General features: G+C 44.3%; 1 protein-coding gene across 1 annotated transcript in view; it reads left to right on the top strand.

Annotated features, from left to right (window-relative positions):
* Nucleotides 1-25,594, top strand: part of LOC115204090 (astrotactin-2) — a 525,217-nt gene that overhangs the window by 301,319 nt on the left and 198,304 nt on the right. Inside the window, exons 12-13 of the mRNA XM_029769397.1 lie at nt 3,797-3,963; nt 4,554-4,742. Of these exons, the coding sequence (XP_029625257.1) occupies nt 3,797-3,963; nt 4,554-4,742 (356 nt within the window). The remainder of the gene's footprint in view (nt 1-3,796; nt 3,964-4,553; nt 4,743-25,594) is intronic.

Below are 25,594 nucleotides of genomic sequence, written 5' to 3'. Positions count from 1 at the left end.
AAACTTGGGGTGTGAAAGGTGATTAGAACAAACTAACAAACTAATAACTAATAGCTTCCAGTCACATGAGGTGGTGAATTTAGCCTCTGAGGTGTGTGTATGTGTTTTCTAAGTCCCCATATTAGGCTATTGATAGATAAGAATATAACACTGTGCCGTCATTTATGGACCGGCCATTGGGCGTTTACTGTTGCCCTTTAGGAGTGCTGGGTAATTGTTTCACCATGTTTTATTTGTTTTCTTAATCTGCCTCACCGACACCATCTCCAACGCTGATCAATATCGCAGCCTAACAGTCTCGTAAAACAGCACTTCCAAGGCTCTCCAGCGTAAGTGAGGGAGCTCTCCCTATTCCCCATCTCTCCTTCCCTCCCGCTCCCCTCCATATCTTTCTACTCCGTCTGAGTACTTCATTTATTCTCCCCTGGTCATTATAAATTCTGATCAGACCCATGTGGCCAATGATAACATCAAGAAGCCTGTATGATCTTTTGTGGAATCTATTATTGTACAGACGCCATTATGACAAGTTCTAACGGTAAAGATCCAGATTGATACTGTGGATGACAGACACCCATGGGAGCAGTGCAGTATTGATTGGTTTAGCTGCAGTGGATTGTGTGTGTGTTTGTGTGTGTGTGATGTCATTCTACGGTATAGTCTCGTTAACACAGGAACACACCACAGCTACAGGGCTACTTTATCTACATTACAAGTCTATCGCTACACACAATGTATCATGGCCGGTATGTATTTATCATGGCCGGTATGTATGAGTAATAACCACAATGCTTACAACTGAAAAGGGTTCACCAGAAAGATCAAGTCCACTTCCTGGTAAAAGTAGTGGTTCAGAAATGTCTCACTCTCTGAAATTGAGTGACATGACATATCAATGCTCTATATTGAACCCCATATATACACTACTCTATACTAAAATCAAATGTAAAATGCCCATTTTAACCAGAGCTGGTCAACCTATGCATCTATGGTACTTCGTCACCTGTTTAGACCATCGCACGGTTAGCAGCCTTGAGATGTCGGTGAAAGGGCAATGTCACACTCTGTATGCTATCCCACAATCCCCTGGGGTGACACGCCACTCTGGCCTCTGGGACATCTGGCCATCCATCAGGATCGAAATGTCTGTCAGCTGGTATTATGTCTGACATCAACATCACTCTCCTGTTATGGCTGTCCGTCATCCAAATAAGATAAACAGCAGCCACTACGATCACAGAGCAGAGATGTCACCGGGTTGTTTAGATTTTCATCAGATAAGAGAGATTTGGGGGGTTTGCATGTGGTAATACACATGTTCAGTGTGATTGTGTGTAGTAGGTGTTGGATCAGATTGGTTTTGGATTACATGAAAGGATGGTGGTCCTGGCAACTTCACATAAGATAGCAGGCAAAACCTATTGTTGTATTGGTTTGTCTTATGTAATGGCCACATCATGATTATAGTGTAGGCCTACACTATAAAGAGGTGCAATTGGCAGTTAATTAAAACGTGTCTGAAATGACTACAACATTTAGGATTCATTTACTTCTGAAAGCTTTTGAGCAGTTGGATTGTGCAGTCATCTTATCACTAAAACATCAGGGACTGTCTGCTACTACCACTGTGTGATAGCAACACTGTCAGGTTATCACAACACTAACTCCCTAAACTGTACTCTGCTCCAGCAGCGCTTTCAGATCAGTCTACTAATCTAGAGTAAACACACACACCATAGGCCTCAAGTCATTATAAATAAGTCACTTTTTGTCAGGCCATTTTTAAAAAATGATGTCTAAATACAACCGTTTGCTAATTTGAAAAGTCTTTGGAGGAGCTGTATGCGCTTATACTGCGTACTTGCGCTGTAAACAATATGCCTTTTCCGAGTGAGAGTTGAGTCTCGGGTGAAGTTTATGCATGTGGTTGAGACTCATTTGGAGAGCTCTGCTCTGACTGCTTTCCCTGATTTGCCAAACACTTAATCAGGGATGCAAACTAGTCGGCTTTCGGCGAAATTCGCCGTTTTGAATCCAAAATAGGTGACCTGCGTGATTCGTGTAGATCCGATGAGAAAAGTTGTGGTGGTGGGTGGGTTGGATCACTACTGGCTGTAAGCGATCGAGTGATGCCCGTTTGGCGCAATACTGGCTGTATCCAAGGCTCAGCCAATCGTTCACATAACAACAGAATGCAGAGCAGCACGCGACTGAAGAAAGAACCAGTTATTAGTTCTCTGGAAAGGCAGCTTGTCAGTTACAGCAGCGCGTCCCCTGAACAACAACGGAAAGGTAAGGTTAGGTGAGAAGCCTGACCACGGAGACCGGGGTGAGAAGGTGATGAAGCTTACTTCATGAGCTGTAACCAAAAAACAACCGGCATTTGGGAAGTTTGAGGTGAGGGAGAAAGTGTGGGGGAACAACTTTTAGCATTGTTAAGTATCTTGCTAGATGTATCTTATTGTCCGTTAGCTAGCCAGAGAAATGTTGAGCAACATTAGCAAACTTATCTGATCAAATAATTGAGTTTATAGTGTGAAAATTAGCTTGCTAATAAAGTCAGACAGCTAACGTTAGCTAGCTAGCTCGCTAACGTTACAACATCAGATGAGCTAACATTAACGTTAGTAACCTAACCAATTCGCTATAGTATTCACTGGGTATACGACTCCTTGCCGTTCCTCACGTTATAACGCGTTAGTTGCTTACTGGACCCTGGCAATCTGTGTGAAATGTTAACTAGCTAACGAACTACCCACTATCTGTTAACTAATGTTTTCCCTCTACAGTAACGTTGTGGTTAATTTTCAGAATGAGAGAATTAGGTGAACATGAGGCGTTGCTTGTTAAACAAGTGGATTCAGGGATCAAGTGTAGCTGGAGCTGGAGATGGGCCTGGCTTTAGCTGGATGCCACTATAGAGGTGAAAGGAACACCACACACTTTCCCGCTTTCTCACTTTTGCTGGCACATTGTAGAACAGATGTCCACAGGCAGAAAGTGTACAATGTAATAATGTGCAGTGTAGCCCAACAATAGTTTTTGTTGTCTTGAATTTGACAGTAACACGTGTGTGTGTGTGTGTGTGTGTGTGTGTGTGTGTGTGTGTGTGAGCTAGGGGGATTATTTATTTGTTTACGCAGTGAACGTTATTTTTGCACACATGTAGCCTTGTGCACTTGATCGATGTTTATAGTGGCCACTATGATAGAGCAAAATTCCAATGTCTGTTTGTTTCATTCTATTTCTACTTAAGATGTTTTTCCCCAAATGTAATATTTATGTGTGGTCACAAGCGTTCTATTATAAAGGCTGTCGTGGCTAACTGCAGTGTTAGTGTATTGTTTTTTTTCTCAGGACTTGAGTGCCATTTGCAGTAAAGTCAAGGCAACAAATAACATTGGATTGCTTTCTTTACATTTTTTAGCTGTGAGTTAGGTTCACATGAACGACTTTTTATTTTACACACAGACTGATCATGTAGATGATGATGTTCTTTTGTTGTTTTAATTAGTTAAAACCAGCATTTTCCCCTAGCAGGATTTTTTTTGCATGTTTCAGTGGGGTGGGAAAAGTGTCACCTTTTTGGACCCTCGCCAGTTTGCATCCCTGCTTCATCAGATCCCCACTGACTCTAGAGGGGAACTCTGGGAGATGAAGTTCTTTGTTGTTGTTAATTGGAGCAGACCATGCTCTGTCTGTCTCCTGGGTCCTGATCTGCATACATATGTTGACCCCTACTTATTCTCTCTCTCTGTTTCTCTCCCACTACTGTGTCTCTCTCTTGCCCCTCCAGTGTCCCGACGGGCTGCGGCCAATGAAGGACGGCATGGGTTGCTATGACTACTCAAAGGGCACGGACTGCACGGATGGCTTCAACGGTGGCTGTGAGCAGCTGTGTCTCCAACAGCTGGTGCCCCTACCAGATGACCCCACCTCCAGCAACGTCCTCATGTTCTGTGGGTGAGTCAGTCAGTGATCAGAATTGAACAGTTAAAGGGTAAAACAAAGCTAGAGCCTTTTACCTAAACAGATGGCCAAAACAACTGTTAGAAACAACTGTTACACAGCTCTACTGTAAGATTGATCCTCATTCACAGATCTCAGCTGTGGGATTGATCCTCATTTTCACCTCCGCGTTGGCAGAGTACAGTGTAGAACGCGGATATGGTATTCTACTATAGGCTAATTCATGAGACTGCCTGTGTGTCTCTGTGTGTTTCATTAGCATTAGGTTTGTGCATCTCAGCCATTTCTGAAGTAGAAAATGCTGAATGTGCAACTCCAACGACAGTTTGTCTTTAATGCAGACAAGTCCGGGTTTAAATGTTTGCTCTGCTTACACAAGGGCTTTCATTTGAAATATTAGACCGCTAAACCATACATACTCCTGCAATTTATTATTTCTATGAGTTGGGTACACTTTCTCTACTGTGTGTGTGTATGTGTGTATGCTGGTGTGTGTGCATGTATTACCGTGTGTACAGTGCCTGAATGTATACACTATGATTTTATGCATGTCCATTGACACATGAATTCCCCTCCCCACTCAGGTGTGTGCAGGAGTACAAGCTGGGGTCAGACGGACGCTCATGTGTTCTCCAGAAAGAGAACTGTGAGGGGCCAAAGTGCCAGAGACAGGATGTCCGCTTCAATGACACCCTGTTTGGGGAGATGCTGCATGGCTACAACAACAAGAGCCAGCAAGTAAACCTGGGACAGGTCTTCCAGATGACCTTCCGGTAAGTTCTACCCCAGAGGAATATATGTCCTTCATATCACTGCTGTGCAGTACTTTGTGGCATGTGGCTCTGGCTATTGGGATGTACAGTACTTATTGGGATGTACTTCATACACTATCCAAGATGGCGTAGCAGTTCAGACGTCCTGTCGTGTCCCGTGTATATATACATTTACATATTTTTTTCTTCACTTATCTTTTTACATTTTTTATTCTAAATACTCAACCTCAAAGCACTCTCCTGCAACCCGCCTCACCAATTTAAAAAAAGAAAGTATTATTTACCTCATCTGAATTCCACAACAGAAGCTAGCCAGAGGTTAGCCATTTTCACTGGCTAACGTTGAAGTTCAGCTAGCCACGGTTAGCTGTCCTCAGCTATCCATTAGCTCGAAAAGCTATTGCCAGTTTTTGTACAGCGCGACTCAGACCAGAGCATATCGGACCTATTCTCTCTCCTTTCCCCGATTTCTACCGCAGGCTCTGGACATTTACACCTGGATCTTGCAGCTAACTAGCTGCTACCTGAGTGACTATTGGCAACGTTGGTCACGGAATTAACACACATTATTACGGAGCTAGCCAGCTAGCCAGCTGAAGAGTTCCGTCAGCCACTCGTGGGCTATTCCTGAGCTAGCCAGCTGAAGTGTCTCCTGGGCTACAACTCACCTATCCTGACCCGTTTTACTGCCGATGCGGAGCCCCATCGGGTCTTCACGACTGGACCACCGACGTTATCTGCCCGAGGGAGTTATCCAACTGGCCCCTCCGTCGCGACGTAACCTGATCGCCCATCTGCGGCCGGCTAATCGTTAGCTGTCTTTTCGGCTGCGATCTGATTAGGTCTATCGGACACTTTTCTTGGGCCACTATAACTAACTATTTTGCCAACTTGGACAGGTCCCCCCTTCCACACGGAACCCCACTAACCCACAGACGGAAACGCACGAGGTGGCTAAAAACAGACCTCCCTCCCATCTTCCACCAGCTTGCTACCTATGGCCCGGCTAGGTGTCTGAATCTCACTGGACCCTTTGATCACTCGGCTAAGCATGCATCTCCTTAATGTCAATATGCATTGTCCATTGCTGTTCTGGTTAGTGTTTGTTGGCTTATTTCACTGTAGAGCCTCTAGCCCTGCTCATTATACCTTATCCAACCTCTCAGTTCCTCCACCCACACATGCTATGACATCTTCTGGTTTCAATGATGTTTCTAGAGACAATATCTCTCTCATAATCACTAAATGCCTAGGTTTACCTCCTCTGTACTCACATCCCACCATACCTTTGTCTGTACATTATACCTTGAAGCTATTTTATCGCCCCCAGAAACCTGCTCCTTTTTCTCTCTATTCTGGACGTCACAGACGACCAATTCTTATAGCTTTTAGCCGTACCCTCATACTTATTCTTCTCTGCTCCTCTGGGGATGTAGAGGTGAATCCAGGCCCTGCAGTGCCTGGCTCCACTCCTACTCCCCAGGCGCTCTCTTTTGATGACTTCTGTAACCGTAATAACCTTGGTTTCATGCATGTTAACATTAGAAGCCTCCTCCCTAAGTTTGTTTTATTCACTGCTTTAGCACACTCTGCCAACCCGGATGTCCTAGCTGTGTCTGAATCTTGGCTTAGGAAGTCCACCAAAAACTGTGAAATCTTCATCCCTAACTACAACGTTTTCAGACAAGATAGAACGACCAAAGGGGGCGGTGTTAGCCTGCAGAGTTCTGTCCTGCTATCCAGGTCTGTACCCAAACAATTTGAACTTCTACTTTTAAAAATCCACCTCTCCAAAAACAAGTCTCTCACCGTTGCCGCCTGCTATAGACCCCCCTCGGCCCCTAGCTGTGCTCTGGACACCATATGTGAACTGATTGCCCCCCATCTATCTTCAGAGCTCGTGCTACTAGGTGACCTAAATTGGGACATGCTTAACACCCCAGCCATTCTACAATCCAAGCTTGATGCCCTCAATCTCACACAAATTATTAATGAACCCACCAGGTACAACCCCAAAGCCGCAAACACTGGCACCCTCATAGATATCATTCTAACCAACGTGCCCTCTAAATACACCTCTGCTGTTTTCAACCAAGATCTCAGCGATCACTGCCTCATTGCCTGCACCCGTAATGGGTCAGCGGTCAAACGACCTCCACTCATCACTGTCAAACGCTCCCTGAAACATTTCAGCGAGCAAGCCTTTCTAATCGACCTGGCCCTGGTATCCTGGAAGGATATTGACCTCATCCCGTCAGTAGAGGATGCCTGGTTATTTTTTTTAAATGCCTTCCTCTCCATCTTAAATAAGCATGCCCCTTTCAAGAAATTTAGAACCAGGAACAGATATAGCCCTTGGTTCTCCCCAGACCTGACTGCCCTTAACCAACACAAAAATATCCTGTGGCGTTCTGCATTAGCATCGAACTGCCCCCGCGATATGCAACTTTTTAGGGAAGTTAGAAACCAATACACACAGGCAGTTAGAAACGCCAAGGCTAGCTTTTTCAAACAGAAATTTGCTTCGTGCAACTCCAACTCTAAAAAGTTCTGGGACATTGTAAAGTCCATGGAGAATAAGAACACCTCCTCCCAACTGCCCACTGCACTGAGGATAGGAAACTCTATCACCACCGATAAGCCCACTATAATTGAGAATTTCAATAAGCATTTTTCTACGGCTGGCCATGCTTTCCACCTAACTACCCCTACTGCATTCAACAGCACTGCACCCCCCACAGCTACTCGCCCAAGCCTCCCCCATTTCTCCTTCTCCCAAATCCATTCAGCTGATGTTCTGAAAGAGCTGCAAAATCTGGACCCCTACAAATCAGCTGGGCTTGACAATCTGGACCCTTTCTTTCTAAAATTATCTGCCGAAATTATTGCAACCCCTATTACTAGCCTGTTCAACCTCTCTTTCGTGTCGTCTGAGATTCCCATAGATTAGAAAGCAGCTGCTGTCATCCCCCTCTTCAAAGGAGGTGACACTCTTGACCCAAATTGCTACAGACCTATATCCATCCTACCCTGCCTTTCTAAGGTCTTCGAAAGCCAAGTCAACAAACAGATTACCGACTATTTCGAATCCCACCGCACCCTCTCCGCTATGCAATCTGGTTTCAGAGCTGGTCATGGGTGCACCTCAGCCACGCTCAAGGTCCTAAACGACATCGTAACCGCCATCGATAAGAAACAATACTGTGCTGCCGTATTCATTGACCTGGCCAAAGCTTTTGACTCCGTTAATCACCACATCCTCATCGGCAGACTCAGTAGCCTTGGCTTCTCAAACGATTGCGTCGCCTGGTTCACCAACTACTTCTCTGACAGAGTTCAGTGTGTCAAATCGGAGGGCCTACTGTCTGGACCTCTGGCAGTCTCTATGGGGGTACCACAGGGTTCAATTCTTGGGCCAACTCTTTTCTCTGTATACATAAATGATGTCGCTCTTGCTGCTGGTGAATCTCTGATCCACCTCTACGCAGACGACACCATTCTGTATACTTCTGGCCCTTCTTTGGACACTGTGTTAACAACCCTCCAGACGAGCTTCAATGCCATTCAACTCTCCTTCCGTGGTCTCCAACTGCTCCTAAACACAAGTAAAACTAAATGCATGCTCTTCAACCGATCGCTGCCTGCACCTGCCCGCCCGTCCAGCATAACTTCTCTGGACGGTTCTAACTTAGAATTTGTGGACAACTACAAATACCTAGGTGTCTGGTTAGACTGTAAACTCTCCTTCCAGACTCACATCAATCATCTCCAATCCAAAGTGAAATCTAGAATTGGCTTCCTATTTCGCAACAAAGCATCCTTCACTCATGCTGCCAAACCTACCCTCGTAAAACTGACCATCCTACCAATCCTCGACTTCGGCAATGTCATTTACAAAATAGCCTCCAATACCCTACTCAACAAGCTGGATGCAGTCTATCACAGTGCCATCCGTTTTGTCACCAAAGCCCCATATACTACCCACCACTGCGACCTGTATGCTCTCGTTGGCTGGCCTTCGCTTCATAATCGTCGCCGAACACATTGGCTCCAGGTCATCTACAAGACCCTGCTAGGTAAAGTCCCCCCTTATCTCCGCTCACTGGTCACCATAGCAGCACCCACCTGTAGCACGCGCTCCAGCAGGTATATCTCTCTGGTCACCCCTAAAGCCAACTCCTCCTTTGGTCGTCTCTCCTTCCAGTTCTCTGCTGCCAATGACTGGAACGAACTACAAAAATCTCTGAAACTGGAAACACTTATCTCCCTCACTAGCTTTAAGCACCAGCTGTCAGAGCAGCTCACAGATCACTGCACCTGTACATAGCCCATCTTTAATTTAGCCCAAACTACTACCTCTTCCCCTACTGTATTTATTTATTTTATTTATTTTGCTCCTTTGCACCATATTATTTATATTTTAACTTTGAACTTTCTTCAAACTGCAAATCTACCATTCCAGTGTTTTTCTTGCTGTACTTTATTTACTTTGCCACCATGGCATTTTTTGCCTTTACCTCCCTTATCTCACATCATTTGCTCACATTGTATATAGTCTTATTTTTTTTCTACTGCATCATTGATTGTATGTTGTTTTACTCCATGTGTAACTCTGTGTTGTTGTATGTTGTCGAACTGCTTTGCTTTATCTTGGCCAGGTCGCAATTGTAAATGAGAACTTGTTCTCAACTTGCCTACCTGGTTAAATAAAGGTGAAATAAATACATAAAATAAACAGTAGTTAGGTAGCAGGAGCTTTCCCAATAGGTTTATGCCACCTGTGCTGCCACTTGGTGAATGTGTTGGGACTATTTTTACCTGTATTTCTACCACTTGGTTTTTAGCTTGGGTTGCATGACAAAGACAAGGCTCAAACAGAAACAGACTGGTTTGTGTGGTAAAGTAACTCTACGGACCCTTTTTGTTAGTTTTTTATTCTCTTGTATGGTTAAAGTCAGAATACACATTTCCAAAACCAATGCATCCAAGTTGGATTCTGGGAAATTTGTTCTCATCAGTCCCTGCTCACAAAAATAATCTTAATGAGAACTTGGCGGTTTGAATTCTCTGGACTATTCCAGAGAGAAATCTCAGAGGACGTGTCAACATCATGAAAAAGCAGTGTTTCCTTTTATCAGTGCTGGTGAGTGAGATATCTACACAGTGGAACATCTTATGTGTATCAGCAGCTCTCACATAGCACAGTGCAGCTGGCTGGGGAGGAATCCCCCAGTGCTGTGACAGACAACACTGTCAGCCCTCTCAAAGCCTCAGTGTCTGGCTGATAACAAAGACAAATGTTAGGCTGCAGGGGGACGCTGCCATAATCAAAGACAATGAGGCAGGAACTCATACTAGAGGTCGACCGATTATGATCAACGCCGATACCGATTATTGGAGGACCAAAAAAGCCGATACTGATTAATCAGACGATTTTTTTATTTATTTATTTGTAATAATGACAATTACAACAATACTGAATGAACACTTATTTTAACTTAATATAATACATCAATAAAATCAATTTAGCCTAAAATAAACAATGAAACATGTTCAACTTGGTTTAAATAATGCAAAAACAAAGTGTTGGAGAAGAACGCAATATGTGCCATGTAAGAAAGCTAACGTTTAAGTTCCTTGCTCAGAACATGAGAACATATGAAAGCTGGTGGTTCCTTTTAACATGAGTCTTCAATATTCCCAGGTAAGAAGTTTTAGGTTGTAGTTATTATAGGAATTATAGGACTATTTCTCTCTATACGATTTGTATTTCATATACCTTTGACTATTAGATGTTCTTATAGGCACTTTAGTATTGCCAGTGCAACAGTATAGCTTCCGTCCCTCTCCTCGCTCCTACCTGGGCTCGAACCAGGAACACATCGACAACAGCCACCATCGAAGCAGCGTTACCCATGCAGAGCAAGGGGAACAACTACTCCAAGTCTCAGAGCGAGTGACGTTTGAAACGCTATTAGCGCACACCCACTAACTAGCTAGCCATTTCACATCGGTTACAACAGCCTAATCTTGGGAGTTGATAGGCTTGAAGTCATAGACAGCGCAATGCTTGAAGCATTGTGAAGAGCTGCTGGCAAAACGCTGTTTGAATGAATGCTTACGAGCCTGCTGGTGCCTACCACCGCTCAGTCAGACTGCTCTATCAAATATCAAATCATAGATTTAATTATAATATAATAAACACACAGAAATACGAGCCTTAGGTCATTAATATGGTCGAATCCGGAAACTATAATCTCGAAAACAAAACGTTTATTCTTTCAGTGAAATACGTAACCGTTCCGTATTTTATCTAACGGGTGGCATCCCTAAGTCTAAATATTCCTGTTACATTGCACAACCTTCAATGTTATGTCATAATTACGTAAAATTCTGGCAAATTAGTTCGCAACGAGCCAGGCGGCCCAAACTGTTGCATATGCCCTGACTCTGCGTGCAATGAACGTAAGAGAAGTGACACAATTTCACCTGGTTAATATTGTCTGCTAACCTGGATTTCTTTTAGCTAAATATGCAGGTTTAAAAATATATACTTCTGTGTATTGATTTTAAGAAAGGCATTGATGTTTATGGTTAGGTACAGTCGTGCAACGATTGTGCTTTTTTCGCAAATGCGCTTTTGTTAAATCATCCCCCGTTTGGCGAAGTTGGCTGTCTTTGTTAGGAAGAAATAGTCTTCACACAGTTCGCAACGAGCCAGGCGGCCCAAACTGCTGCATATACCCTGACTCTGTTGCAAGAGGTGACCATTTTCCCTAGTTAAAATAAATTAATGTTAGCAGGCAATATTAATTAAATATGCAGGTTTAAAAATATATACTTGTGTATTGATTTTAAGAAAGACATTGATGTTTATGGTTAGGTGCACGTTGGAGCAATGACAGTCCTTTTTCGCGAATGCGCACCGCATCGATTATATGCAACGCAGGACAGGCTAGATAAACTAGTAATATCATCAACCGTGTGTAGTTAACTAGTGATTATGATTGATTGATTGTTTTTTATAAGATAAGTTTAATGCTAGCTAGCAACTTACCTTGGCTTCTTACTGCATTCGCGTAACAGGCAGGCTCCTCGTGGAGTGCAATGTAAAGCAGGTGGTTAGAGCGTTGGACTAGTTAACCGTAAGGTTGCAAGATTGAATCCCCGAGCTGACAAGGTAAAAATCTGTCGTTCTGAACAAGGCAGTTAACCCACCATTCCTAGGCCGTCATTGAAAGTAAGAATGTGTTCTTAACTGACTTGCCTAGTTAAATAAAGGTGTAAAAATAAAACAAAAGAATAAATAATAAAATAAAAAAATTCACAAAAAAATACAAAAACAATAAAATTGAAAATAAATAAATAAATAATAATAAATAAAACATTTCGGCTAATCTGTGTCCAAAAATACCGATTATGAAAACGTGTAATCGGCCCTAATTTAATCGGCCATTCCGATTAATCGGTCGACCTCTAACTCATACACATACATACACACTAACTCGTACCTCTCATTAACTTGTTCACTGCTCTACCCATTCCCTGACACATAACATGGCAAGAAAGTGCATTTCAATCATAGCCATGTCCAGTTATAACAGTGATGATAATAGCTGCTAGTCTAAGCACTCCATACGACTAGCTTCCCCCGTCAGATCAACGCTGTCTGCCCCTCCTGACTCTTATCGATCTGACTGATTTGTTCGAGGGATTATATGGCCGCTCCCATCTCTGCCAATTATGGCCACACAGTCTGAACAGCTTTCTCCCACTCTATAAAGATTGTGTGAATGACTGTATTAGTCCAAGCAGAGGAAAGTCTCGAATAGTTTCTTGTTAGATTTTTTTGTTGTTGTTGTTTTGAATGACTAAACTAAATATGGTCATAACAGACTAACTCAAAAGGATAAACTAGGATGGCTGCTATTGTATGATATACTCAGTTATTATAAGTGTCACAATATTACAACCAAGCTGAGGTATCATAACATTTAAGTCCATAATTTTGTCCAGAGCCTATTTGTTGCATGTAGCAGTAACGTTATGCGTGTTTTTGACAAGTTCAGAGAACTGATCCTAATTAACCCCCGGATAAATAAATGTGTTTGGTCGTAATTTTTGTTGTTATTTTCAAGTATGTGCTTCATTATGTTTCCTAAAACAAGGATACCTTGATCATGTGGGTGGCTAGGAACCTGAAAGAGTAAGAAAGTTGGTTAAAAGGAGGGCAATTCAGCAATAACTTATTCATAATATCTCATTTTGTGCCATGCTTGTATCCTCCTCAAAGCGATGGATTTCTTTTCAGACTGCTGTGTATGGTTTCAATGTATGATGGCACAGCTTTTCTCTATGCGTCCATTTTTAATTCTGAGGAATTTACAGTGAAGCTACAACTTTTAATGTTGGTCTAGACTCCAGCATTTTGGATTTGAGATCAAATGTTTTATATGGAGGTGACAGTACAGAATGTCACCTTTTTATTGGAGGATATTTTCATACTTATCTGTTTTACCGTTTAGAAATGAAAGTACTTTATGTATCTAGTCCCTCCATTTGAAGGTGTCATAAGTATTTGGACAAATTCACTTATAGTGTATTATATTTAGTAAAACGTTTAGTATTTAGTCCCATATTCCTAGCAGTCAATGACCACATCAAGTTGGTGACTATACAAACTTGTTGGATGCATTTGCAATTTGTTTTGGATAATGCTGTGCCCAATAGAAATTAATGGTAAATCATGTATTGTCTCCTTTTGGAGTAATTTTTATTGTAAATAAGAATGGAATGTTTCTGTACACTTTTACATTAATGCTAACTTTCCCTGTTATTGGTAATGGTAAGAGGTTGGCATGTTTTGTGTATCTGTAGCGGGGAGCCGTGAGTTTTTTTTTTAGATAATCTTCAAAGGAGGTAGGGTTTCAGACGTTTTCGGGAAGATGGGCAGGGACTCCGCAGTCCTGACTTTAGGGGGAAGTTTGTTCCACCATTGGTGGCAGGACCGAGAAGAGCTTTGACTGGGCTGAGTGGGAGCTGCTCTTACGTGGAGGTAGAACCAGAATTGACTTTGGTAGATTCATTTTCATCCAGTTAGAATGGGTGTATCAGCGAGCCACAGGGCGATGACAGGGGGCAAGTTATCTCCTTTAAGATGGCCGCCGGTGAGGATTGGTGTCGGTCATGCTTTGCTCTGTATGTGCCATTTGAATACAAAAGCATTATCTGTTTGGTGTGACAGAGTACAACAGCAGAGTACAACAGCAGCACCAACCAGTGTGTCTTCATTTGGAAGGAAACATGTTGTACTGCCCTAAGGGTGATATTCACTTAGAGTGTAGTGTTACTTCGCTGTTTGTCTAGACAATGTAATCATTAAGAAAAGGCCACCAGCTATCCAATTAAATAAATTAAAGGCGTGATGTTTTATTCAAAGGCTATATTATGTCAAGTGTCGATGTCATTTTGTGACAGTTTGAACTGCAGATGAAGGATAGTTGATATCAGATGGCAAGTTGAGAAAAGTAACATTTTCAATTGACATGTTGCCTTTAGGGTATTATTGTTGTGTATTTATGGATTTAAAGACAGACACCAAGGAAACTATAAATGTATTATCTCAAATCTGTCATTTCTTCAAAGTGGCTTTAATTTGAGGTCGTTCCATCTTTTGTTTCTAAAAACAAATACAAACCACCTTAACATTCTCATTTTCTTTCTGTGGCTTGAAGTATTCACTCGTTTAACAGACATTTCTCTCAGAATGATGGTAATGCACTCATGTCCTTCAAATTCCCCCTATAAAATATTTTCTATAGATTCAGACCCCACTGCCACCCCACCCATCCCCCTTAGCTTCCTCCTCCTCACTCATTTGCATCAATAGTGCAGAGGGAAATGTGGGAGATAATTAGATTAACTTCTATCTCGCGATCACAGGTAGCGTGTTATATTAAATATTGCCTCTTATATAAACAGGGTGTTTGGCATACATTGTGAATTGCTTTCACTTTACCACACTCCTGAGTGCATGCATTTGCAATTGGGTTTGGATTTGTAAATCTGCTTCCTGCAGATATGCCGTCATACATTTTTTTTAAGCATATGCCCCGGCAATCAGTGTATACAGAATGTAACAGGAATGTTATGACTCAAAATTGTTTGTTTATAAAATTACTCTTAAAACAATTCCCTGACCTGCAAATAAACGCTGATCTGAGCACATAAAACAGTTAGCTGTCAGATTTAATCATAGTCACTGGACATAGAGATGAATTTGAGTTTGAGCTAGATAGCAGTCGCTGATTTGCCCTAATATATGGAGCATGATTTGAATAATGTGCCTGGTGCCCTGAACCGCAGACAACCGCCTCCTGTAGCTTACCAATGGACTTAGGGGAGCTTCCTTCCACCTGTTTGTTGACACCGATCCACTTCCTTCAGATATGAAAACGCTAAAGGGGCTAGGAAAAACACTGCTAGGCAGCTAGGGGATGTGACTAGGAGATAGGAGACTAAGGGTTGTTTTCCAGACCAGGTAATTTTCTCCGTCAGGGCAAAGTCCCAACAGAAGCCCAAGGCTGTAGGGTTCTTCCTAACATATGCTACTTCATGAAATGGGTTTCCGTAGCTGAGCAGCCTAGCCTCACCAAGCGCAATGCCAAGCGTCTGCTAGAGTGGTGTAAAGCTCACCACCATTGGACTCTAGAGCAGTGGAAACGCGTTCTCTGGCATGATGAATCACGCTTCACCATCTGGCAGTCCGACGGACAAATCTTGGTTAGGCGGATGCAAGGAGAACGCTCCCTGCCCCAATGCATAGTGCCAACTGTAAAGTTTGGTGGAGGAGGAAATAATGGTTTAGGGCTGTTTTTCATGGTTCGGGCTAGGCCCCTCAGTTCCAGTGAAGGGAAATCTTAACGCTACAGCATAGAATGGCATTCTAGATGATTTTGTGCTTCCAACTTTGTGGCAACAGTTGGCTGCCACAAAGGTCCTTTCCTGTTTCAGAATGACAATGCCCCCATGAAGAAAGCAAAGTACATACAGAAATGGTTTGTCTGTCGAGATCGTGTGGAAGTACTTGACTGGCCTGCACAGAGCCCTGATCTCAGCCCCATCGAACACCTTCGGGACGAATTGGAACGCCCGAATGAGAGCCAGGCCTAATCGCCCAACATCAGTGCTCGACCTCACTTTTGCCCTTGTGGCTGAATGGAAGCAAGACCCTGCAGCAATGTTCCAACATGTAGTGGAAATCCTTCCCAGAAGAGTGGATGCTGTTATTGCAGGAAAGAGGGGGACCAACTCCATTTTAATGCCTATGATTTTGGAATGAGATGTTCAATGTTACGACCTGGCTCATAGTTCCCAACAAAGGGATTCCACCACAAACCTGAAACAAAAACAAATAGAAAAACAAATAGAACCCCCCCCCCCCCCCCCCGCCCACACACACACACAAAAAAAGCCTTATTGCATCAGTTATTACCAAACCAAACAAACGCCCACCTGTATCCCCTGACCCACCTCTGCCATCCAGGCCGCCCCTCCCTCTCCCACCTCAGCAACCTCAGTTTCTAAGGTGCACTTTAAGAGATAGAGAAAGAACTGGGGAAGCAAGCGGGAGACAGGAGATCACAAGCAAGTTATGCTAAAAACAATAACAAAACTACGGCATGGAGGCGCGGGACAAGGCATCGGCAAGGACATTTTATTTGCCCTTAATTGGGCGAATTTCCAAATTGTACAGCTGCAAAAACAGCGCCCACCTCATAAGCCTCTGATTTGGGTTCTGCAAGGACCGCAGAAACGTCAGGGGATTAGTATCTGTGTACACCACGAGAGGTACCACCTGAACCAACATACACATCAAAATGTTGGAGCCCAAATAAGCGCAAGCACTTCCTTCTCTACCACAGAATAATTGAGCTGGTATGAATTAAACTTCTTAGAGAAGTAACCCATCTGCCTGCAACAGAACCGCACCAACGCCTACATTACTACCATCTACATGGAGTATGAACGGGTCAACAAGCACTGAGCAGAACACGTCTTTACATTCTCAAATGCTGCTTGACATCTGTCCGACCAAATATACTTCATCTGAGCCTTAAGCAAGTCGGTCAGGGGTGCTACCACTGAGGAGACGTTCTTAGAGCAGCATCGATAATAACCAACCATACCGAGAAAGTGCATTATCTCCTTAGTCATCGGTGGTGGACACTGCTCAACAGCTTCAACTTTGACATGCACTGGGCGAACCATATCTGGGAAAAGTGGTCAGTCAAGCTAAGTAACCGTTGCTTTATCAAACTCACATTTGACCAGATTAACTGTCAAATGCGTCCAAGCCAACCTATCAAACAGTGCTTGTATACATTGGACATGCTGAGACAAGGTGTCACTATAAATGACCATGTCATCCAAGTACACCACACATCCGTCCAAATCACAGACAGTTCATGAGGGGCTGAAATGTTGCAGGTGCATTACGAAAACCAAAAGGCATAACTTTATAAGAAGTTGTGATGAAAGCACAAATTTCCCTTGCTCTAGGAGACAAGGGCACCTTTTAGAAGATCGACCTCGCTCACATTTTTTGCAGAACCCACTTGATCAACACAATCTTCCATACAAGGAAGAGGAAAGGAATCAGGCTTTGTAATGTTGTTAACTTTACGACAGTCTGTGCATGGCCTAAAAGATACATCAGGCTTCTTGACTAACAGACAAGGTGAAGCCCAACTGGAACAAGAATGTTCAGCAATATCGTTATCCAACATGTACTTGACTTCTGCATCTAAGTGCTTGCGCTTGTCAGGAGATACACGGTAGAAGCGCTGTCTTATTGGCTGAGCATCTCCAACATCAACATCATGCTCAATGAGATGAGTACGAGAGGGTGTATCAGAAAACAGTGCAGGATAACCTTCAATAAATGTAATCAACTCAGTATGTTTACTGTCATCCAAATGTCCCAATAGAGCATGCAAATTCCAATATAATGCAACATATTAGATAAAAGTAGTCTAGGGCAAATGAGAATGCAGAAACAACTCTAAGTGAACTATCACCAGGAGTCGATGCTCTACTGTTCCCCAGCTGTCCTGCAACACAGCCAGAGGGCCACGCACTGCATGGACAAAAACCAGATAATTTGGACTAAATCCTATACTCTCCTGGACAACTTCTCTAGCTGCTAACAGTAACCATTGCAAACCTTCCCAATCACGATCTAGCTCTGTACAGTATGCATGCAGGAGAGACTTCAGGGTTTGATAAAACACTAACGCACCCCGAGAGGACTGGTTATGCTAGACACAGCTGCTGTAGCACTTGTGCAAACATGTGAGAGGTAAAATGAGAGCCTTGGTCACTCTGAATGACCTTAGGAATGCCAAATACAGAGATGAACTGTGATTAAAGCCTTCACAACAGACTTAGTAGTTATGCATAGTGGATAAGCAGGATACCTGGTTGCTTGGCACATCACTGTAAGCAAATAGCTACTGACCGACTTAGAGCGGGCAAAGGACCAACACAGTCAATGACCAAATGGTCAAAAGGCTGATCAACGGCAGGAATAGGATACAGAGGAGCAGGTTTAATTGACTGATTTGGCTTACCAGTCAACTAGCATGTGTGACATGATTTAATGTAAGCAAAAATGTCACGTTTCAACCTTGACCAGAAAATGTAACGCAAAATACGGTCATACGTTGTTCTAACTTCAAAATGTCCAGCAACATTAACATGGGAGGTCTAAAGCACTGTGTGGTGAAAGTTAGAGGGCACTACAATCTGCATGATAGGATCCCCTACAAAGTTTTCCCCATGAGGCACCCACCTGCGAACTAGCACTGTTCTGAAACGAGTAACCTTGTGCAGAGCCTTCTATCCCATCAGCTGGCAACACTGTCAAACAGCTCCTTCAAAGACGGGTCATCCTGCTATTCTTTCACCAAGTCATCATGAGAAACAGACAAGATGCTTAGGCAAAGGCAAGTCAAACAGTTCTGTAACAGACAATTTTGTTCAGTTACTGACACCTCATGGCACATGTCGCTGCACAAGCCGGATAGATAACTGGACTATCTGAAGAGTTCTGACTCCTCAGGAGCAGGGAGAACAGGGGTTTGCTGTGTAACCACAAGGTGGTGGTTACCCCAGCCCAGACCTGTACACCAGCTAACTGGTTACCCAGAATGAGATCAATACCCTTAACTGGTAGATGAGGATGCACACCAACACAAACCTTTTACAAGATCTGAGTCAAGTTGCAATGTATGCACAGGAACAGGAAAAATGAACATCTCCATCCCACAAATTGTTATAGAATCACCTTTATCTGACTCAGAAGACAATACGGATTCACAAACAAATGATTCCACATAGCCTGTGTCTCGCAAGATTTTGACTGGCACTTTCTCATCACGTCATACCAGGGAGATGTAACACTCAAATGTATGCAGCATAGTCAGAAGCAGTGGCTTTGCCAACAGGTTCTGCATGCTTCTCATGCTGATATACAGTACTTGGACTAAGTGACATTGCTAGGCCAGAAAACAACTTTTGAGTTGCCACCAGAATTGTTTGCTTTAAGGACAGGACATTCATTTTTGCAGTGTTGCTTACCTTGACAGTAGTTGCACACCCTGTTTAGATAAGTTCTACCTGGTATGCCACGATCAACCTTAGGAAAACATTGATCTGCTCCCAACCTTAAACTTTTGGCGAGGGGAGAAGTATTCTTTACAGGCATGTTCAGTATGACTACCAGGATCCTTAAAAAAGCTTTTATGGATCAAGACACTCATCTGCTAGAACTGCTGCCTCACTAGGAGATTTCACCTTGTGCTCACTAATATAAGTTGCAATACACTCTGGTACTGAATTCTTAAACTGCTCAAGTTACCACCAGATCAGACAGTTAAAGGTATCTACCTCTGAGGCAGAGCACCAACAATTAAACTGAGACACTAAATTACATGCAAATACTACATAGGTTTGCTTGTCACCTTTTCCAATTGTGAAAACACTGCCAATAAGTCTCTGGGACCAATTTGTAGGCTTGTACACTTCCGTTTTCACCGTTTCACAGACCTGACTCAGCATAACGTAACGCTGAATAGGCCTTGAGCTTTACCAGTTCACACACTGTAGCAGTAAAGTACGATCTGCATCAGACCAATCTCTAGATTCTGCTCCTCGCTCAAACAAAGAAGAAAATGTTTCTTACAATGTCCTCAGTTGGATATTTTATTACTGGTGAAACTGATGACCCTTGCCTAAGCTTACCCTCTGATTGGGTCTGGCTTATATTGCTCCATGTCATTTTGCCAACTCTGTTTAATCTGCTGTTTTCTAGTTGTAGAATGAACAAATCTTGTTGCTCAAAACTTAAACCAGCGACACCTGGTGATGCAACTGAAGTAACAAATTGGATCTCGAACAGTTCGGATTCCTTCAACTAGTTTGGCTTTTAGACTGGCCTTCATGTCTTTCAATTGTTTACGATACAATATTGTAGTGCTCTGCTCTAAAAGTGCTTCAGACGGTCACTCAAACTTGTCTACATTACTAGCCATGATAAACTCAACTAAATTACCAATTTAGACTGAGACAAAAGCCTGCACGACTAGTATGGTACATAGTGTACACTGATAAATGTGAAGAACCACCAAGAAGAAAATGGAACCTCCCCGGCCCAATTCTAACTAATACACCTAATCTCAACCCTAGTATTCATGCAGATACTGGCAGGGGGTATTTATGCACTGGTTCCATCGGAAACAGAAATGCAACCGGAAATCCAGTGACTGATCTGAATCCAAGGAAGTGCTCCTGAGCCAATTTATCACAAATTGGCACTACCCGCGGTCTCCAACACACTAGACAGAGAACTAAATGACTCATCTCCTTTTGAAGTCACTGAAACCTACAAGGGGATGTGTGGCTCTTACCAACTCAAGTTGCTACCCTTACCAAATCAATGTAACACATACACCAGCACCCAAAACCCCAATGATTTGGAAATAGTCACAAACAAATGGATTTGTAGACCAACACAGGGGACAAAAGCTACTTCCCTTCCAGCATCCACCAAAACAAAACCCCTAAGGAAAAACCCTGAAAAAAAAAAAAAAAGTAATGCATGATTCTCCCAAACTTAGGCTCCCAAACAAATAGTACCTCATTGCGCTCTAAGAATTGCAGCAACACAGATGAATTTGGCACCAATTACTATCCCTACACAGGGCTCCAAACTTATGCACAGGGAGTCCAAACCAAATTCTCAAATTTACAAACAAACTACCATATATCCAAAATCTCCAATTGGCTCACAGTTCATAAAAACAAAGGGAGACCATGCATGACTTAGATGTGAAAAGGAATACCTTTATTAAACAAAATAATAAGTACAAAAATATAACAAGCTATGCACATCTGTAGGGTATGTCGAGGGCGTTTTATGGTGCAAACAAACCAAGAACCCAAAAGGTGGTGGAAGCCAGTCTGCCAGTCAGGGAAGAAAGTGTTGACTGATGTGGCCACCCTTTATAGCCTGCAGGCCAATCATGCCCAGGTGCGCCACATCAGCTGACGATCCTCCCGGCTCTGGCCTCTAGCCTTCTGCAACAAGCAGACTACCAAACAGGAGATCCCAGAAGACAGATTGGGAGGGATGTCACATCAACAAGCAGGTGTCCACATACTTTTGGTCATGTAGTGAAATATTCACCAACAGGTTTATGTGCCAATGCACCACAAACAATAAACAAAACATATCGACTTCGAGCACTTCAATATCATGGTTTGCGTTTTCAACACCACAATAAATAGACTATATCAATCTTGACAAACAAAATACACATCCCTCCATACCTTGAGGAAGGCCCAAAAAATTATCAAAGTCACCAAAGTCATAGACTGCAAGCGGCACCAGAGCGCCACATTTAGGTCCAAAAGGCTCCTTAACAGCTTCTACCCCCAAGCCATAAGACTGCTGAAAAATTAATCAAATGGCCACCCGGACCCCCCACCCACTTTGTTTTTACTCTGCTGCTCCTCGCTGTTTATTATCTATGTATAGTCACTTTACCCCTACTTACGTGTACAAATTACCCCAACTAACCTGTGCCCCCGCACATTGGCTTGGTACCGGTACCCCCTGTAGATAGCCTTGTTATTGTTATTTTATTGTACTATTTAATTAATTTTTTACTTTAGTTTATTTAGTAAATATATTTTCCTAACTCTATTTCTTGAGCTGCATTGTTGGTTAAGGGCTCATAAGTACATTTACATTTACATTTAAGTCATTTAGCAGACGCTCTTATCCAGAGCGACTTACAAATTGGTGCATTCACCTTAAGATATCCAGTGGAACAACCACTTTACAATAGTGCATCTAAATCTTTCGGGGGGGGGGGTAGAAGGATTACTTTATCCTATCCCAGGTATTCCTTAAAGAGGTGGGGTTTCAGGTGTCTCCGGAAGGTGGTGATTGACTCCGCTGTCCTGGCGTCGTGAGGGAGCTTTTTCCACCATTGGGGTGCCAGAGCAGCGAACAGTTTTGACTGGGCTGAGCGGGAGCTGTGCTTCCTCAGAGGTAGGGAGGCGAGCAGGCCAGAGGTGGATGAACGCAGTGCCCTTGTTTGGGTGTAGGGCCTGATCAGAGCCTGAAGGTACGGAGGTGCCGTTCCCAACACAGCTCCGTAGGCAAGCAGCATGGACTTGTAGCGGATGCGAGCTTCAACTGGAAGCCAGTGGAGAGAGCGGAGGAGCGAGGTGACGTGAGAGAACTTGGGAAGGTTGAACACCAGACGGGCTGCGGCGTTCTGGATGAGTTGTAGGGGTTTAATGGCACAGGCAGGGAGCCCAGCCAACAGCGAGTTGCAGTAATCCAGACGGGAGATGACAAGTGCCTGGACTAGGACCTGCGCCGCTTCCTGTGTGAGGCAGGGTCGTACTCTGCGAATGTTGTAGAGCATGAACCTACAGGATCGGGTCACCGCCTTGATGTTAGTGGAGAACGACAGGGTGTTGTCCAGGGTCACGCCAAGGTTCTTAGCACTCTGGGAGGAGGACACAAGGGAGTTGTCAACCGTGATGGCGAGATCATGGAACGGGCAGTCCTTCCCTGGGAGGAGGAGCAGCTCCGTCTTGCCGAGGTTCAGCTTGAGGTGGTGAGCCGTCATCCACACTGATATGTCTGCCAGACATGCAGAGATGCGATTCGCCACCTGGTTATCAGAAGGGGGAAAGGAGAAGATTAATTGTGTGTCGTCTGCGTAGCAATGATAGGAGAGACCATGTGAGGATATGACCGAGCCAAGTGACTTGGTGTATAGTGAGAATAGGAGAGGGCCTAGAACAGAGCCCTGGGGGACACCAGTGGTGAGAGCACGTGGTGCGGAGACAGATTCTCGCCACGCCACCTGGTAGGAGCGACCTGTCAGGTAGGACGCAATCCAAGCGTGGGCCGCGCCGGAGATGCCCAGCTCGGAGAGGGTGGAGAGGAGGATCTGATGGTTCACGGTATCAAAGGCAGCAGATAGGTCTAGAAGGATGAGAGCAGAGGAGAGAGAGTTAGCTTTAGCAGTGCGGAGAGCCTCCGTGACACAGAGAAGAGCAGTCTCAGTTGAATGCCCAGTCTTGAAACCTGACTGATTAGGATCAAGAAGGTCATTCTGAGAGAGATAGCAGGAGAGCTGGCCAAGGACGGCACGTTCAAGAGTTTTGGAGAGAAAAGAAAGAAGGGATACTGGTCTGTAGTTGTTGATATCGGAGGGATCGAGTGTAGGTTTTTTCAGAAGGGGTGCAACTCTCGCTCTCTTGAAGACGGAAGGGACGTAGCCAGCGGTCAAGGATGAGTTGATGAGCGAGGTGAGGTAGGGGAGAAGGTCTCCGGAAATGGTCTGGAGAAGAGAGGAGGGGATAGGGTCAAGTGGGCAGGTTGTTGGGCGGCCGGCCGTCACGAGACGCGAGATTTCATCTGGAGAGAGAGGGGAGAAAGAGGTCAAAGCACAGGGTAGGGCAGTGTGAGCAGGACCAGCTGTGTCGTTTGGCTTAGCAAACGAGGATCGGATGTCATCAGCCTTCTTCTCAAAATGGTTGACGAAGTCATCCGCAGAGAGAGAGGAGGGGGGGGAGGGGGAGGAGGATTCAGGAGGGAGGAGAAGGTAGCAAAGAGCTTCCTAGGGTTAGAGGCAGATGCTTGGAATTTAGAGTGGTAGAAAGTGGCTTTAGCAGCAGAGACAGAAGAGGAAAATGTAGAGAGGAGGGCGTGAAAGGATGCCAGGTCCGCAGGGAGGCGAGTTTTCCTCCATTTCCGCTCGGCTGCCCGGAGCCCTGTTCTGTGAGCTCGCAGTGAGTCGTCGAGCCACGGCGCAGGAGTGGAGGACCGAGCCGGCCTGGAGGATAGGGGACAGAGAAAATCGAAGGATGCAGAAAGGGAGGAGAGGAGGGTTGAGGAGGCAGAATCAGGAGATAGGTTTGAGCAGAGGGAAGAGATGATAGGATGGAAGAGGAGAGAGTAGCGGGAGAGAGAGAGCGAAGGTTGGGACGGCGCAATACCATCCGAGTAGGGGCAGAGTGAGAAGTGTTGGATGAGAGCGAGAGGGAAAAGGATACAAGGTAGTGGTCGGAGACTTGGAGGGGAGTTGCAATGAGATTAGTGGAAGAACAGCATCTAGTAAAGATGAGGTCAAGCGTATTGCCTGCCTTGTGAGTAGGGGGGGAAGGTGAGAGGGTGAGGTCAAAGGAGGAGAGGAGTGGAAAGAAGGAGGCAGAGAGGAAAGAGTCAAAGGTAGACGTGGGGAGGTTAAAGTCACCCAGAACTGTGAGAGGTGAGCCATCCTCAGGGAAGGAACTTATCAAGGCATCAAGCTCATTGATGAACTCTCCAAGGGAACCTGGAGGGCGATAAATGATAAGGATGTTAAGCTTGAAAGGGCTGGTAACTGTGACAGCATGGAATTCAAATGAGGAGATAGACAGATGGGTCAGGGGAGAAAGAGAGAATGTCCACTTGGGAGAGATGAGGATTCCAGTGCCACCACCCCGCTGGCTCGATGCTCTAGGGGTATGCGAGAACACGTAGGCAGACGAGGAGAGAGCAGTAGGAGTAGCAGTGTTATCTGTGGTAATCCATGTTTCCGTCAGCGCCAGGAAGTCTAGGGACTGGAGGGTAGCATAGGCTGAGATGAACTCAGCCTTGTTGGCCGCAGACCGGCAGTTCCAGAGGCTGCCGGAGACCTGGAACTCCACGTGGGTCGTGCGCGCTGGGACCACCAGGTTAGAGTGGCAGCGGCCACGCGGTGTGAAGCGTTTGTATGGCCTGTGCAGAGGGGAGAGAACAGGGATAGCCAGACACATAGTTGACAAGCTACAGAAGAGGCTACGCTAATGCAAAGGAGATTGGAATGACAAGTGGACTACACGTCTCGAATGTTCAGAAAGTTAAGCTTACGTTGCGAAAATCTTATTGACTAAAGTGACAAATGCTAGCTAACTAACACAACACTACACTAATCAAGTCGTTCCGTTGTAATGTAATAGTTTCGACAGTGCTGCTAGTCGGTAGAGGTTGGCTATTATACAAAAGCAACTTTGTAGCTAGCTAACATAACACTAATCAAGACGTTCCTTTGTAATGTATTTAGTTTCTACAATGCTGCTCGTCGGTAATATTTGGCTGGGTATGGAACAATGGCGTCGCGGGGGACGGAAATAGCTGGCTAGCTAACCTAGCTAACCTAGCTAGCCTCGATATTTACTAAACTACACAATTATCAAGCTATGACAAAGACAGCTATGTAGCTAGCTAGCTAACACTGCACTAG

This window comes from Salmo trutta, chromosome 12 (assembly GCF_901001165.1).
Source record: "Salmo trutta chromosome 12, fSalTru1.1, whole genome shotgun sequence".
Classification (NCBI taxonomy): domain Eukaryota; kingdom Metazoa; phylum Chordata; class Actinopteri; order Salmoniformes; family Salmonidae; genus Salmo; species Salmo trutta.
Note: the sequence above shows the minus strand (reverse complement) of the source record. Positions and strands in the feature narration are given on the sequence as shown.